Below are 16,457 nucleotides of genomic sequence, written 5' to 3'. Positions count from 1 at the left end.
TTATGGGTACCCGACCATTCTGGTATTACTGGAAATAAATGGGCTGATGAGTTGATTAGAACTGGTACAACGAATGATTTTGTTGGTCCTGAACCAGCTTCGTTCTTGGGCTGCATCCGAACATGCCAGCTACTGGTGCAGCTTGCAAGCTTGCGCTCAGACAAAAGCATTTTTACCAGATTTGAACCTGAAAATGTTCAAGTGTCTACTGCATTTTTCCAAGCATCATTGCAGTATTCTGGTCAAAGCTCTGACTGGACATTGCAAACTGTGATTTGTGTGATTGCGATTACGGTACTCCGTATCATCTGATATGTAACTGTCCCGCATTGACGCAATTACGTATCCAGGTTTTTGGTTCTCCATACGTGGTTGAGTCTGTGTATGCGGAATTAAAATTAAAGGATATTCTATCCTTTCTTACCCCATGTGGTAAGGAGTTATAGTCTTTGATGATGAAGCTTTGCACTCGTTTTCAGTATGACAAAATATTTATTTTTGCACTCATGCAGACACCAATTATACTCAAGATTGATTTTTCAAAAGGTCGAATCTTTCTTCAAATCTTGGTAGCTCGGAATCTGTAAATTGTGCAAAAATGATACCCAAGAAGTTATAGGAAATAGATAGAGCACTCTTAAAAATATATATACTGTAAAAAATTGAATTTTTTTCCTAAAATTCGAAAACTAAAATTTAAAAAATCCACCTAGTGGTGTAATGATGCATTTCTCATATTAATCATAATAACATACATAATACTGTGGTATACTTCAAAATAATTTTCTTCGATTCTTGAAAGAATAACCAGAATCGGTTTGGTTGGCCGTCTATTGATAATCACTATCGATTGGAGTGGTTTTGATGTCGATTTAGACTTTTTTACTTTTTCTATTTCACCTCTTTGAGTGATAGTATAACAGTTTTAGCACACTTTACCCAATAATTTCTTAGCAATATTTATGAAAATGTAAGTTATGAGAGAAGGGCGTCATCACACCACTAGGTGGATTAAGACAAGCACTCTAAATGGAACGTAACTGGAACCACAATAACTAGCACATTGATAAATCGAATGTCACGAAAATTTTGACAGATGAATTAGAACGATGTATCTATTAAACACTAGAGGGATTTTAAATTAGTGACGCCATCTGTTTGTGAGACCGGGAACTTATTGACCTAAGTGTTAGGTTCGTTGGTATCCTCAATATCAAGAAAAACTTTCTTGTACGTGAGCAGAGCATTTTCGACGGGTTAATAACGATGAAGCCTTCTTGCACCGAGTCTTCTTAAAGTCCTTAAGAAAAAACGTGTTTCTTAGTCTTATTTTAATTTTTCTTTTTTGCTTATAAATGATTCACTATAAAACATGCAAAAAACCTTCCGATAATTTCTATATCTGTCATGAGTTATATCGTGAAATGATAACACTCCGAACAATACCGATCAATATTAAGCAATGTTAAATGGTGTGTATGAAAATACAACGTATCATCATTCCATCACGTGAGTAACTAACCTGGATCGAGTCTAACGCAGCCCGGTCCGTAACCATCAACAAGTGGTAAACAATGGCACAAGGAGGTAGTAAAGTGCACAGCTCCTGGGAACCTACTAAACCATAACCGTCGGCAGTAACCTATGCTCCCACATTCAAACTTTACTCTACGGTCTATAAGTTTAGTAGAAACCGGAACGCACAAACAGGAAAACGGTCTGGTACGCACGATGACGACGACGACGACGGCATGATTCGTGCACACCGTTACTACTCACGACCCAGATACGTACTTTCGTCCTGCCCGGCATCATCATTTGTCCGGGTCCAGTCTAGACGCGTCTCTGTCTCTCCCTAGGCCGCTCCTTTCATCATGCGTGTGATTGTGTAAATTTTTGACATTTCATGTATGCCTAACACAACAAATTCATTTCAACGGTCTCGGCTTATCCTAGCCTTCCTTCGGTTGCCGTGTCCGTCCGTGAACCGGATGGAATCTGTTGGTAGCCAGTAAAATTGACCGGATACATTCATTTCTCGACCCCCACCACCATCATCATCACCTTGCTGCCTGGTGAGCCCCGACTCGCTCAACCTTCCGAGCATTGGTGGAGGGGGCTACTCGCAATTTTCAATCCTCGTCGGAAGCAGCTGACCGAAGGAGGAATGATGTGATATTTTTCGGATATATATTCCTCGTGAAGCCAATAAGCCTCCTGCTGCGTCACTGCCAGAGAATGTTATCACCAGTTGAAAATGCTGGTCCCACTCGCAAGAGGTTTGCCACGGAATGCAACCGGCGTTTCCCCTACCAACCACGACACTCCTCCCCAAACCTGATGGATGATAATAACGAGGATGCGATGGAGAAAAGGGAAAATACGTACGGAATAAATATAAATAAATAAACATTCATCCACAACCGGAGTCTGCCTTTCAACAGATGATTTGGTTGCTGGAGGAGACCAAGCGCCAGGCGTTTGTATCGTAACAAACGGGTAGGACGACAACGACGTCGACTACGACGACGACGACGACGGCAACGAATACGACGTCGATGATGATGATGATGACGATGATGACGGCAGCGGAAAACGACTGCTCTTCTAGTGTTGTTGCAGCTACTAAAGTCGACGTGCAAAAAGGGAACCATCATGTTGGTTGGTGGGAAGGAGGGATTTGTTATTGAAACTGGGTCTGTGTCAAGGTCACCGAAAGCAGCAGCAAAACCTTCCAACAACAAATGAAAGTAACAAAATGTGCTGCATCAAAGGTATGCTTGTTGGTGGTATTCCAAACGATGGCGCGGTGCTCTCGGAGGACGATGCTTTACTGAATGGAAATGAACCTGCGAATGGCTTCCATTGTTGTGTGATGGAGCATCTGGTTTCGTATGATTTGATATTCACAGTCGAATAATGTTAATAATGAGCAACCGGGTTTCTGTGTGTTTCGTGCCCGTTGCAAATCCGTCTGTTTTTGTTTGCAAAGCTTTTCCATTGAATTATTGTTTTATAGATATCTTTTTGTCTGTAGCTACGAATTCCTTGCCAGATCATGTATGGTTATTAGTTGTCTATTTGTTTATTTGGAGCAGGGAACAGCCCGGGGGAGTTAGTTTCTGTCAAACTTGCTCTCCAACAGGCCTAAAACCTCCTCATCTTTAGCATCAACAGATTACAATCATCCAAATAATACATTTCACTTAAACATAGCATAAAACTAAACTAACTAAAACTAATTAGATAGTAACCCTAGGAACAATCTCTTGACAACGTTTCGTGATAGATTAAAGTCGAATGAATTGAAACAGTGGTTGAATGTTCGGCACGTACTGGCAAAAGGCTCGTTATGACCATCATTAGTTCTAGCATAGGGGATCCTAAGAAAAGAATAGTTTCTAATCGTTACGGCGATGGATATCAATTTGTAAATGCTGTAAGAGCTCGGAGCAGTCTAGTTCCAAGGTTCCAAGGGATTCTTGGAGGAACTCTGCGTCAGCTGTGGATTTTATGACATGAAATAATTTGAAGTCATTGGCAAACGATAGTTTCATGGACTTGATCGAAAACTCCAGAGGTAACGGCGAATGGTAAGGTCAAATATAAAACAAAAATATTCATAAAGTTCATCCGAATAATAATTATTTTCGAAGTTCTAGAAAAAAAACTAATTGAAACACAGTACAAATTTGATTTGTTAGGTAACAATCATCGCAATGAGGACACATTTCAACAACGATCAGTTTTCGCCCACACTGTAGTTCAACTACCAGCCATTCAGTTCTACTGGGAGAATGAATTTGAAATAAACGGTTCGATTTCCAACTTTTCATGTGATAGTTGTGATGCTTCCCCATACAAAAGTTGGTAACTGATCAACGTTTCGTAGAAGTATTTATTTATCTTCAGGGTATGCCAACTCACCAGTGCACAACAGTTTATGTTGAAACTTGTTCTCGTTGGGCACGTCAGTAAGTAAAGGATGATTTTTCGCTGGTAACACTGTTTTTGACCGATCACGCGTGAAACGTGTTTTGCATCGTTGTCAAACTTGTTCAGTTTGGTCTATAATTTATAACTTTTTTATCGAAAAATTGTGTTCTGGGACGAAGCTCATTTCTCGTTGAATGGGTACGTCAACAAGTCAAATTGCCGCATCTGGAGTGAAGACCAGCCAGAAGCATTTGCAAATGTTACCAATGCATCCCAAAAATGACAGGCGGTGCCGCTGCCAACATTTACATGAAATCATCGTCAAACAATAAATTATATTGATCGTTCTACCAATTACAATAAAAATTTCATCAATTTTCAATGAATCAAATCCCATACCTCTTAAAAGCCACCCTTTAAAATACAGTTCGGTGTATTCTTAAAAGATTGCAACCCCAAGTAGAGTTTGACCTTTACGTATGCTTATCGGTTCATTTTGAACTGCTAGATGGAATAACGGTTCAACATGAATGCATAAATGTTAGGCACTGACAAGTCGAAGACGAACCGTGAAGAAGATCGATTTCAAATTATTTCTTCCGTTTACAATCTCTTGATAATAGCGTCTAATAAAGAAAAAAAATCGATTTTTTTCGAGAATTCTTAGGACATGTAAAAAGGTGTTTCTCCACAAATACTCTGATGTCTCTTTTTAAGCCGGGGGAATCAGCGTAACAAAGCCGCGTAAGAAACCGCAAAACTAAAGGAATTGTACATTTAGGGCTTAGACAAATTTTGTGCTAGGGCACATAATCGTTTTTATTATGTTAACGTTTCGTCTTTGACTCATCAGTGCAGAGCAGTTCAAATTCAACTGCTTAGTGCTAAACTCGGCAGTTCAATTTGAACCGCTAAGCAGACGTAAAGTTTCTGCTACTTACAGAACACTTTTTGTTTTGCAACGAAGGGCAATGTCTTTTCTGACGTGCCGAATGAAAACGTGTTTTCGACTATTTCTGGCCGATGCAGGTTTGGTCATTTATGGGTCAGCCAAATTTTTTGCTAGGGCACACCCTCGAAAATTTTTCAAGTGGCAGAGAACTGAATTTAAAATTTTTTTTTTAAATAACACCAGATCTCGACATTTCATGCATTTATAAGACAAAACAAGAAAACTGGATAACTTCGAAAATTCGCGTAAAAAACCCGCACAACTTCGGGAGTCCACGAAAAAAAAGCCACTCAAAAACCGTTTAGAGCCCGCGTAAAAAAGACCTCAGTGTAGTTGGCAAATCCTAGAGCAATAAGAAAAAAGACGAGTGGGTTATGTCAGAGACATTACCGGATTGACTTGAATACGAAAAATTACCTTGAATTTAACACTAGAGTGATCTTGGAAGTCAACTTTGACTGCAATTTTGATTCCAATTATAAAAAACAATACATACACAATGACACAATTGCATAAAATTGTGTGACTTTTTGTAGAACGTAGCTTGTTATATGACTGTAGAAATATAAATATCAAATAATTTTTTTTACATACACAGAAAAAAATTATCAATTTTACAGGTGACATAATTCTACAAACGATACAATTTATAACTACTAAAGTTAAGTAGTTAAGTAGTATGACGCAAAATTCCACTCGCACAAAATTTCACTGGCTCCGAGTGCATTTAAATGGACCAATTATTCATCAAGCGGCTATGGGCGTCTGTGGTTCAGTCGATTTACTGAAGTGCTTTGTGATCTAATGTTTCTCGGTTCAAGTCGTGCTGTTGCTATCGATCTTTTGTTTATTTCATTTGATTTCAAACTCCTGCAATGTTCAAATCGCGCAATTCTACATGTTCTTGAATATAAATTTGTGTGAAATACGATGCTCCATTTATGTGCATCTTAAAAGATGTAAAATCACAAAACTTTTTCGACCTGTGTATCACAGTTTTATGGACCTTCCGGGCTTTCTAGCATTAATGCAGATAGTAATGATCAATAAAATATTTACCTTCACTTGCATATCCTGAGCTCATTAAAACCAATACACTATGAAAAAAAATACTGAATGTTGGTTTTATTTGCACTCGTCTGGTGCGAAGTTCGCCCTGCGAACGGTTTACCAAACTGATTATTTTCACTTCCAATTTGCACATTTCTAAAGTTGAATAGCTCTTATAACTTTTTTGTATATCCCCTAAAAGGGCTGATTTGTAGATTTTTTCCTTTGTTGTTATCTTTTCAGCATATTCTGCTACAATGCAAACAACCACCAGCAGTTGAACGCTGATGTAATTGCCCTAGTTTGAAGTGAAACTCACACTGCGAACGGTGCACAAAATAAATCTCGCAAGATAAACAACGCCAACACGCAAAATGTCGATTTACGTAGTAATTCTTGCGAAAAGTGGTGGATGCAGCGCAATATTGATGTCATTTTTCCTCGAATGTTTGATATTCTGTATCTGGAACTGAACTCTGAACCTGGAACATTCGTTAATATTCATGATTTCATAAGCAAAATGATTGATATCATGAAAAATAACAATAATTCATCTCCCATGAAATGTTCAATGAACATGAACTTAGAGAGGCACCTCTTACCGATTATAACGCAAATAGATGAATAATTTGTTGCTAATTAGTTGCTGATAAACGACGGTAATTTTGAATATGTTGCATATTATTTTAAAACATTGTTTGAGTACTTTGCTAAGTTCATATGAAGATAACGAAGCACCCCTCCTAAATAATCTTGAAAACAAATCGGAACCCAGTGGATAATGTGTTGCTTATTAGTCGCTAATTAGTTACGGTAGTTTTGAATTTATTGCTAATTTTTTTAATACTGCACTAAGTTCATATAAAATCAACAAAGCACCCCTCCTAAATAAACTTGAAAGCAAGTCGAAACCCAATGACTGGTTTGTTGCTAATAAGTTGCTAATTAGTTACGGTAATTTTGAATTTGTTGCTCAATTTTTTTTTATGTTTTGAGTACTTCGCTATGTTAATGTGAAATTAACGCCGTACCCCTCTTAAATAATCTTGTAAACGAATCGAAGCCCAGAGCAGAATTTGTTGCTTTTTGGTTAGGGAATTTTGAATTTGTTGTTCAATTTGTTTTATACCTTTAAGTACTTCACTATGTTAATATGAAATTAACGCAGTACTCATCCTAAATAGGCTTGAAAACAAATTGAAACCCAGTGGATAGGTTGTTGCTAATAAGTTGCTAGTTAGTTACGATAATTTTAAAATGGCTGTTCATTTATTTTTTATTTCTTTGAGAACTTCGCTAAGTTTATATGAAATTAACGAAGTACCCCCCTCCTAAATAAGATCGAAAACCAATCGAAACCCAATGGATAATTTGCTGCCTTTTATCAACAAACTATCCACTGGGTTTCGATTTGTTTTCAAGCTTATTTGGGAGAGGTGCTTCATAAACTTCCTATGATCCTATCGAAGTACTCAAACAAAGTTCATGTTCATTAATTTTCAGGATATCAATCATTCTTGAGAAGACATGTGTCATGATTTCATGACCTTTAATCATGGCACCGGCAATAGATTAACTATATTCAGAAACTGAATTCTTGATACTAGAACTGGATTCTGGAATTGACCTCTGGAGTTGAACCAAATGAAATGAGGAGCACTTGCGATACTTCCTGCTCAGTAAACAGTTCAATTTGATTTATTTGGTATTATGTCATATAACTGAGCATTTTACCATAAATTGTTGATCATTTTATCGATAGCATGTAGCAAAAATTGAAATCAAAAGCTTATCACTCTCCCAAAGGCCAATTTTGAAGAAGTGCCCCATACTAAAATAAGACGAATTCACATCAAAATGGAAATTAATGCAATTTTTGAATCCGTTTGATTTCCTTCCAAATCCACCTAGAGGTGTAATAATGGCTTTCTGTTTTCATTCAACCAGTCTCATTTCAGCATTATTTAGTTTCAATTGAGAAAATTTCTAACACAAATACATTCACATTGTTTCGGTTAGTTCACCTAAGTGGGCTTCAGCGATCACTTCGCATATCCGATGACTTTCTTGAAACCAAAAGTATCTGAAATAATACATTTGAACTTGAAAATTGATTATTTCCTGAAAAAATGTTTGAACATGAAAAATGTATTACTATATGTCGGTTACGTCACTTCTACGATTATATCACCGAAACGGGTAGTATCTACAATTTAATATTTGAACTTGATGAATGTTAGCTTTCAAATGAGCCTAAGCTTGCAGAAATTGGATCAGCTATCTCTGAGAAAATTGAGCGGATGAAAAAAAAGTGTTTTGTCGGTTACGTCACTTATGCCATTATATTTTTTTGAAACTTACAGTAACAGCCATTTGTTCTTCGAACTTAGATCGCATTCTCATATAGCTTTCAAACGAGCCTGAGCTTGTGAAAATCGGTTTAGCCATCTCGAGGAAATTGAAACGAGAAAAAATGACGTTTTATCGGTGACGTCACTCAACAGTAGAAAAAAAATGAATCGCAAATTCAAAACCACCATAACTAATTAGCAACAAACTATCCACTGGATTATGATTTGTTTTCGAGCTGATTTAGGAGGAATGCACCGGTAACTTCTAATGAATTTAGCGAAGTACTCGAAAAAAATAGTAACACATTCAAAACGACCTTAACTAATTAGCTTCAAGTTTTTGACCTCTTTGCGTTACCATCGGTACTTCGCTGAGTTCATGCTCATGATTGAAGGGCATGGCTGCTGAATCTCCTGAGTGAAATTTATTTGTAGGACTAAAATAAATGTACTAATCAATTTTACGAATTTGCTAGGGAACAATTCCGGATATTTAAAAAAGCAACAATAATTTAAGAGATCCACGTCTAAAAAAAATTTTTTTTCCGTAGAAAAAATATTCACATTTTATTTTGAAAAATACATAATATCAAATGTAAAAAGATTATTTTATTGACCTAAAAACATTATTGTATTGAATTTGAGGCAGCACAACAATATGTTATGAATAATTGCTGCAGAAAATAGAAGTTTTTTATGAAAATGATTCACGGCCCCCCGAGAACCACGGGTTGGGAAATGCTGATCTATTGTGTTATCAAATAGAAAGAATGAAACAATTATAAATTTCAAAAGGTTCTCTAGAAGAGGAGTTCAAAAACCAATTTTTCTTTAGGGGCTGTCCATAAAAGACGTCACGCCGCAAGGGGTAGGGGAGTGTTTCATAAAACGTGACCTTTTGTAACAGGGGGAGGGGGAGAGGTTTTTGGAATGTGACGTCCAATATTTTCAATGAGCGCATTTTTGAAATACCTAATTATATTAATGCTTTGCCCTGTTTCCTGAAAAAATCTCCACAATAAACGTTTACATTCTATAGAAAAACGCGTATTTGTTGATGTAGAAGCTTCTTCTTGTAAATTCGGAAATGAGTGATGCAGGAAATCATTTCTGTTGTGATCAGCAAAAGTGCACGGAGGAGCGAGTAAATTAGCGAAATTAATAAATTTTGCCTAATATGAGTAAAAAAGAAAAGGATGCCTTCAAACGGTTTAACTTAAGTTATGCACTGACAATTTTTTCAGTAATTTGATTTTCTAGCATTGATAATAGTATATCATAAGCATTTCTCTTATCTGATTCTGATGCAGTTTATTCAATTGTACTCCATTTGAAAAAAGGGCGGGAGATCGACGATTTCAGACGTAGATCATGTCATGTCTTATCTTGATCATATGTGATTTTCCTCCACCAAGAAAGCTGATCGAATCATCCAATGATTGAACTTACATAAATCAAGAATCATTTTAGCTCAAAATCACGGAAGATCAGTACCGATATTGATCGATGTGATTTAAAATTCACTGATCAACTGATCATGAAAAGATTCTCCGGCAGTGATCTCGTTTTGATGAGGTTTTGGTCTTTATTTTCTCAGCCCTGTATGCTACACTAAGGAAATATTATTCTTTACCTAAAACAGTAATATATCTGTGTACCCCTAGTAGGAATAAAACAGATGATTTAAATGTTTCATCAATTCCAACCAAATATTTTGTTAATTTATATAATTGATATTAATAAAATAATTCCGATGATTTTGTAGTTTAAGGGATATTTTTTAATCTAATGACAGCATGTAATAAATTGATTTTGCTCTCATATTTGTATGGTTTGTCATACATATTGGTATTGAGATGAATTTTATTTATTTTGAATTCGTGACATGTGACATAGAGGGGGTGGGGGGTCTTTGCTTCTGTGACAATTTGTGACAAAGGGGGGATGGGGAGTCAAAAATCGTCAAAAAAAGCGTGACGTCTTTTATGGACAGCCCCTTAGTAATATAAATAACACGAGAACAACCTAAAAAGGGAGATAAATCTTTAAATTCCATGACAATCTATCCACTAATGTCCACACGAGTTGTAGTTTTCATCAAGCTATGGAAAAAGACTATGAAATTGAATGATTTGCGGTTCAGAGATTGGTCCACCATCCCTCTTATGCGCCAGACCTGGCCCCCAGCGACTATTATCTATTCCCGAACCTGTGAAGGCTTCTCCAGGGAAAGAATTTTTCGTAGAATGTTGAGGTCATTGCAGAAACGGCCTTGATCAATACTTACATATCAGTCTCATATGGAAAATCTGCATGACGAGGAAAAGACGATCAAAATTTTATTTCCGAATTTTTTATTTATTGTGCTACCTAATGTTAAATCATGGTATTATTACATGAAATATCGGTAATACACCTTTGCTATTCCAATATTGCAACAAACGAATTTTTTGAAATTAGCACTGAATGGGACTGATATGCGAGTACTTTACATATGGGACAGACATGAGTTGATATTTTTTTTACATTTTACTGAACAAACCTTCAACTCTTATTGCACTTTCTGAGAGTATATTGAGGAAAGATTTCATTCCTCAAGCTAACTCAAAATTGGCGAAAATCGATATGGGACTGATATGCGAGTATGGGCAGTATGGGTCAAGGTGTTTCTCTCTAGATGGCGATTATACTGAAGAATAAAAAAGTTTTCACGATTTCTTCGTTAGGTCCAGAACTTCTCATTCCATGTAGCATAAACAATTGCTGACAGAAAAAACAAACCATAGGTTGGAAAAAGCAGATCTATTGTGTTATCGAATAGAAAGAATGGAAGAATAATAGATTTTCACTAGAAAGATTCTCTAGTGGAAGGGTTCAAAAGCCAATCTTGCTTCGGTAATATGAATAACACGAGAACGACGAAAAAAGCGAGATAAGTCTTTGGATGTACACTTGTAGACGATATTAATTCCGTTGTGAGCTCACACAGCGCGCAACAGCCATGTGGGAAAATACCTCAGCTGTTTTTTAGTGTGAAATAACTTTTTGAGCATCGGCACGATTTAATCGTGCCTGGTTGGGAAACAGTATTGATTTTGTACAGTGCCGGAGTGGAGGTAATTCTCCGGGCGGGGATTGGAGTTGATTGGAGCTTTTCATATAATGAAAATGCGAAATTTAAAATAGAACCTATTGAAATCCCAGCTTCTCGGTCTATTTGGGCCTGATGACAATGACCCGAAGTATCTATCGTGCCAGGAACGAGCAAAATAGCTTCAACACCTTGAAGAGCTTGTTCACAGTCTTAAGCAGCTATTTCGAGAAATTTGAAAAATTCGTCGTTGTCTTCCATAGAGTTCGAAAACTACGGACAGTTTTCCGTTTTTGGCTTGTGCTACATGAACTGAGAAGTCCCGGGTCATTTTTACCGCGAAAACTATTTTGTTCTTCAGTATAATCTCCATCTAAAGCAATACACTTGACCCATCGGTCCTCCAACATTTTGATGTCCTTTGAAAAAAAATTTTTTTCAAGGCCTTAAAAATAGACTTCCGTTTCAACAATGACTCAGTATTCGATGAAAATTTCTTTCCCTGGAGAAACCTCTTCAGGTTTGGAAATAGATAATAGTCGCTGGGGGCCAGATCTGGAGAATACGGAGGATGGTGGACCAATCCGTATTGCAAATCATTCAAGTTCACCGTTCGCTTTTATGCATGAATGCGCTGAACTGGAACTCGTCTGACACGATCAGCTGTTATTCAAACACTAGTGGATAGATGGTCATGAAATTTGGTATTGGGCCATCTAGAGACTTCTTCTCAATCAAAATAAAAACGGTTCAAAACGTCTTCAACTTGCCACTGAACGACAATTGCAATTAAACTGTTACTACTCTAAAGCAGTTCAATAATGTAAAGTATGTTCTCACTTGAGCAATACTTTTTCTTTCTAAATGTGCCATAAGCTGAAGTTCTGAAGCATTTTCAGGAACCTACTAGTGCTTAAGCTCATTATCATTCGTTCTGAAGATATTGCGAAAACATAAATTTCGAGCTGATGTAGTGAAAAATACCGATTATCTAATATTTTCTATCCATTGTTAATTTTTTTTTTTGGTCTAGAGCTCAAATGCTATACCATTTATCATCGCACTTATTAAGGGTTCTATCGAGCAGCTATTTTTGAAAACACATTTGCGCAGCTTCAAATGACTCCACAAATCATCCTGCAGTGATTTTAAGCTCTGATTAGTGGTTCTGTTTTGGCGAAAAATTAGGCTCTATAATTTCAGTTTCAGGGCACATCCTGAGGAAAAAGTTTTCGCATAAAATAAATGTTTCGAGCTTACCCCGATCATTTCTCCATCGTTAATACCCGGCGTCGATGGCTGGCTCGGTCGTGTTGGATACTGCATATATTTAAATGACACCGAAAAAAGAGAGGAACAGAAGAAGAAAAAAAAAACAAAATATTCGTATAAGTGTTAACAAACATCGGATCGGTTCCGGGTGGTGGGGTGGAATGTGCGGTGTTTTTTGGGGGTGGGTGCGCTTGCCAGGCACATAAAAACGCAATTAACATTTAAAATTATGAAAGCATTAATTCGCCGCACCATAAAACGAATACATACACACATATATGGTAATTTAATGAGTACATGAAATTATTTACAAGGGTGCTGATGGCGCGTGCTTGACGGAACGCATTCTCTCGGCCAAGTATGGCCTAGGTAAATGGGAATTTTATCAATATATTCTGCCATTTTCGAAACACATCGGGATAAACTGCGCACCGTCATGAGAACGGTTTGCGGTTATTGAAAGTATTTATAACAGTAAAAATATACCACAAATTTATAGCTTCATTTGGGCGGATATTTACTGCACCGTTCCTAGCCCGACAACCGCATGGAGTAGAACCAGGACCGGGCCCCCGTCCGACCGGTGGTGGCCGTTGAGCGACGAAAACCGCACCCTAAATCGACAATGGCCATCGGACGGAAGCAGATTCATTTAAGGATCTTTTTTAATGTGATTTCATTTGTAAATTTCAAAATATGAGACAATGCGAAAAAAAGCTCATTAAATAGATGAAAATGATGCGCCGCACCAGACACTTTAAATCGTGGTTTATTGGAACTCGATCATTAACCACGGAGCTGCAGTTGTCGTCCGAAAGAATCCTCTGTAGAATGAATCTTGGCAATCAACTATTTCATTTGAAGTAAAACTTCCCAATGTTCCAATGCTCCGAAAATAATTTATTTATTTTTATTGGAAATAATTCACACAGTACCTCGTTGCTGACGTCCCTGTTTGAGAAAGGTAATCACGAGTTTAAGATCCCATCCAAGACGTATTCAAATGATGTGTTATGCATGAATGGCATCATGTTTACTGATAAGATTGCTAGACAACTTTTGATTTGACAGAGCATCTGTAGCTGCGAACAAAAAACTCAAATATTCGTACTAAATGAGTCAACAAAATCGACGTTTCACAAGGAAGAGTATAAGAAAAAAAAAAACTGATTCTATTATTCATCAAAGGGCCTATAAAGTTTTGATCAGATTCGCCTAGCTACTACTACTGTCGAGTGATAAAAGAGGTACGGAATCAAATTGCACTTTACTTTTCAATTGGCCGCAGTTCCGGTGCGTTTGGGGGATTGAAGTCCTTCGGCACGAGGCTAAATCCGACCAGAATGCATAGAGCCATTGTGTAATCATAAAAGGAGTTTGTTTGTCCCAAATTGAGTGCTCCGTTTTCCACAAGAACAAATTGCTAGCCAAATCACGTATCTTTTAGAAAAGCTGACGCATCTTTCTGTTTCTGTCTTCTGAAGTCGTATACGTTTTGTCGTCCATAATGAGTCATTGCCGATTTGCACGTGATTTCCCAACCGTATTCTGCCGTTCATTCGGGGCCTTTGTACGTGTGTAACCCTTCAATTTTTTTTACGCCAAAAGTATTGTTCAATTGCATTAAAAAAATTCTTTTCTTTCTCGGAAATTTTCTTTGGAGTTAACAAGACTTGAAAAACAGGAAACGGGTCATTTCGCCGAAAGGGTCAGGTCTCCTGTATATTTTGTCTTATGTATAACTGCGCAGCCACATAACCGCCAGATAAGTCGGCCACCGACCCGCCTTCGGAAACAGCGTAGCTTCGGAAATCTGCGTAAAAAAACTTCGAAAATCCGCGTAAAAATAAACCGCGTAACTTCGAAAATCTGCGTAAAAAATCGTGTAACTTCGGAAATTCGCGTAAAAAACTGCGTAACTTCGAAAATCCCCGTACAAAAAACAGCGTAACTTCGGAAATCTGCGTAAAAAATCGCGTAACTTCGAGAATTCGCGTAAAAAACTGCGTAACTTCGGAAATTTCGCGTACAAAAAACAGCGTAACTTCGGAAATCTGCGTAAAAAACCTGCGTAACTTCGGAAATCTGCGTAAAAAATCGCGTAACTTCGGAAATTCGTGTAAAAAACTGTGTAACTTTGGAAATTCGCGTAAAAAACAACATAAAACATACATCGGTTGTTCTTGATACCGAACGGACGTTTTATCTGATTGCGCTATCCGATAGTCAAACCAAAATTATACTCGTGTGTTTTTTCCAAACTCGATTTGATTGTGCCGCGTGGCCGACCGGCTGGTAAAAAACCACGTCGGGACAGCGAAGACGACGACGACATGGAGCAGAAGCAATAAACAAATGGCTCTAACGTCATATAACGTCGCTTCCATCAACATCGGTACCATCACGAACCCCACGAAAATAAATGCGCTTCGTACCTTCATCAGCAGCCACTGCCTCGATATCGTGTGCTTACAAGAAGTAGAGAACGAACAACTCTCCTTGCCGGGTTTCGTCGTTTTTTGCAATGTCGATCACATGAGAAGAGGCACCGCTATCGCTCTCAAAGAACACATCCAGGTCTCTCACGTCGAGAGAAGTTTAGACGGGCGGCTCATCGCACTGAGAGTACAAGACACGACGATCTGCAATGTTTACGCTCCCTCCGGTTCATCACAACGCACGGCACGGGAGGAATTTTTCAATGGAACGTTGGCGTATTACCTCCGGCATCGCACAGAACACATTTTTTTAGCGGGCGACTTCAATTGCGTGCTTCGAAACTGCGACTCGAGCAGTCCGAATCTCAGTTCTGCTCTGAAGACCACCGTGCAGCAACTGCAACTACACGATGTTTGGGAGAAGCTATGCCAGCGGGATGATGGTTTCACTTACGTCAACAGGAATGCCCGTTCTCGCCTCGATCGCATGTATGTCAGCAGTGGACTTCTCGACAACCTGCGAACAGCACACACGCACGTCTGTTCATTCACTGACCATAAAGCTCTAACACTTAGACTTTGCCTTCCTTCTCTAGGACGCGAGCACGGTCGTGGCTTTTGGTCACTGCGACCCCATCTACTAACCGATGAAAATGTCACGGAGTTTCAGTACAAGTGGCAGTACTGGACTCGACAACGCAGAAACTACCATTCATGGATGGAATGGTGGCTGACATACGCTAAGCCCAAGACAAAATGTTTCTTTAAATGGAAATCTCGTGAAGTTTACGAAGATTTTCACAGTCAACATCAGCGACTATATGCTGAGCTACGGTTAGCGTACGACGGATACTTTCGAAACCCTGGAATGCTACCCTCCATCAACCGTTTGAAAGGCAAAATGTTGGAGCTTCAAAGAAATTTCTCACACACGTTCATTAGAATCAATGAAACGTACGTCGCGGGGGAACCGATATCGGTTTTCCAATTGGGAGAGAGGCGAAGGAAAAAAACTATCATCACGCAACTACAGACAGAGGGGGGAGAAATCGTCGAGGATCCACGTGCCATCGAGTCGCACATAACAGACTATTTCTCGAGTCTCTACGGTGAAGAAACAAATGACGAGAGCTTAAATGACTTTATCTCAGAGAGAGTCATTCCACCGAACGATCCACTGAACGAGGCATGTACGAACGAGATTACCACAGCAGAAATTCTATTCGGAATACGTACCAGTGCACGCAGAAAATCTCCCGGCAGCGATGGCATCCCGATAGAGTTCTACCAACGCATGTTCGACGTCATCCACCGAGAGTTAAATCTGTTGCTGAACGAAGCGCTCACTGGAAATCTACCCGCTACCT

At 38.4% G+C, this 16,457-nt stretch overlaps 1 protein-coding gene across 7 annotated transcripts in view; it reads right to left on the bottom strand.

The window, feature by feature from the left end:
• Window positions 1–16,457, bottom strand: part of LOC131427882 (trithorax group protein osa) — a 483,794-nt gene that overhangs the window by 308,125 nt on the left and 159,212 nt on the right. For 6 of the 7 annotated variants that reach the window (XM_058591445.1, XM_058591447.1, XM_058591443.1 and 3 more), the window contains exon 5: window positions 12,641–12,700. The exons of the other annotated variant lie outside the window; for it this stretch is intronic. In XM_058591445.1, the coding sequence (XP_058447428.1) occupies window positions 12,641–12,700 (60 nt within the window). The remainder of the gene's footprint in view (window positions 1–12,640; window positions 12,701–16,457) is intronic. 7 annotated transcript variants of the gene reach the window in all.

This window comes from Malaya genurostris, chromosome 2, assembly GCF_030247185.1.
Source record: "Malaya genurostris strain Urasoe2022 chromosome 2, Malgen_1.1, whole genome shotgun sequence".
NCBI classification, from domain to species: Eukaryota; Metazoa; Arthropoda; class Insecta; order Diptera; family Culicidae; genus Malaya; species Malaya genurostris.
The sequence above is the reverse complement of the archived record's forward strand: the minus strand, read 5'-3'. Positions and strand labels throughout refer to the sequence as shown.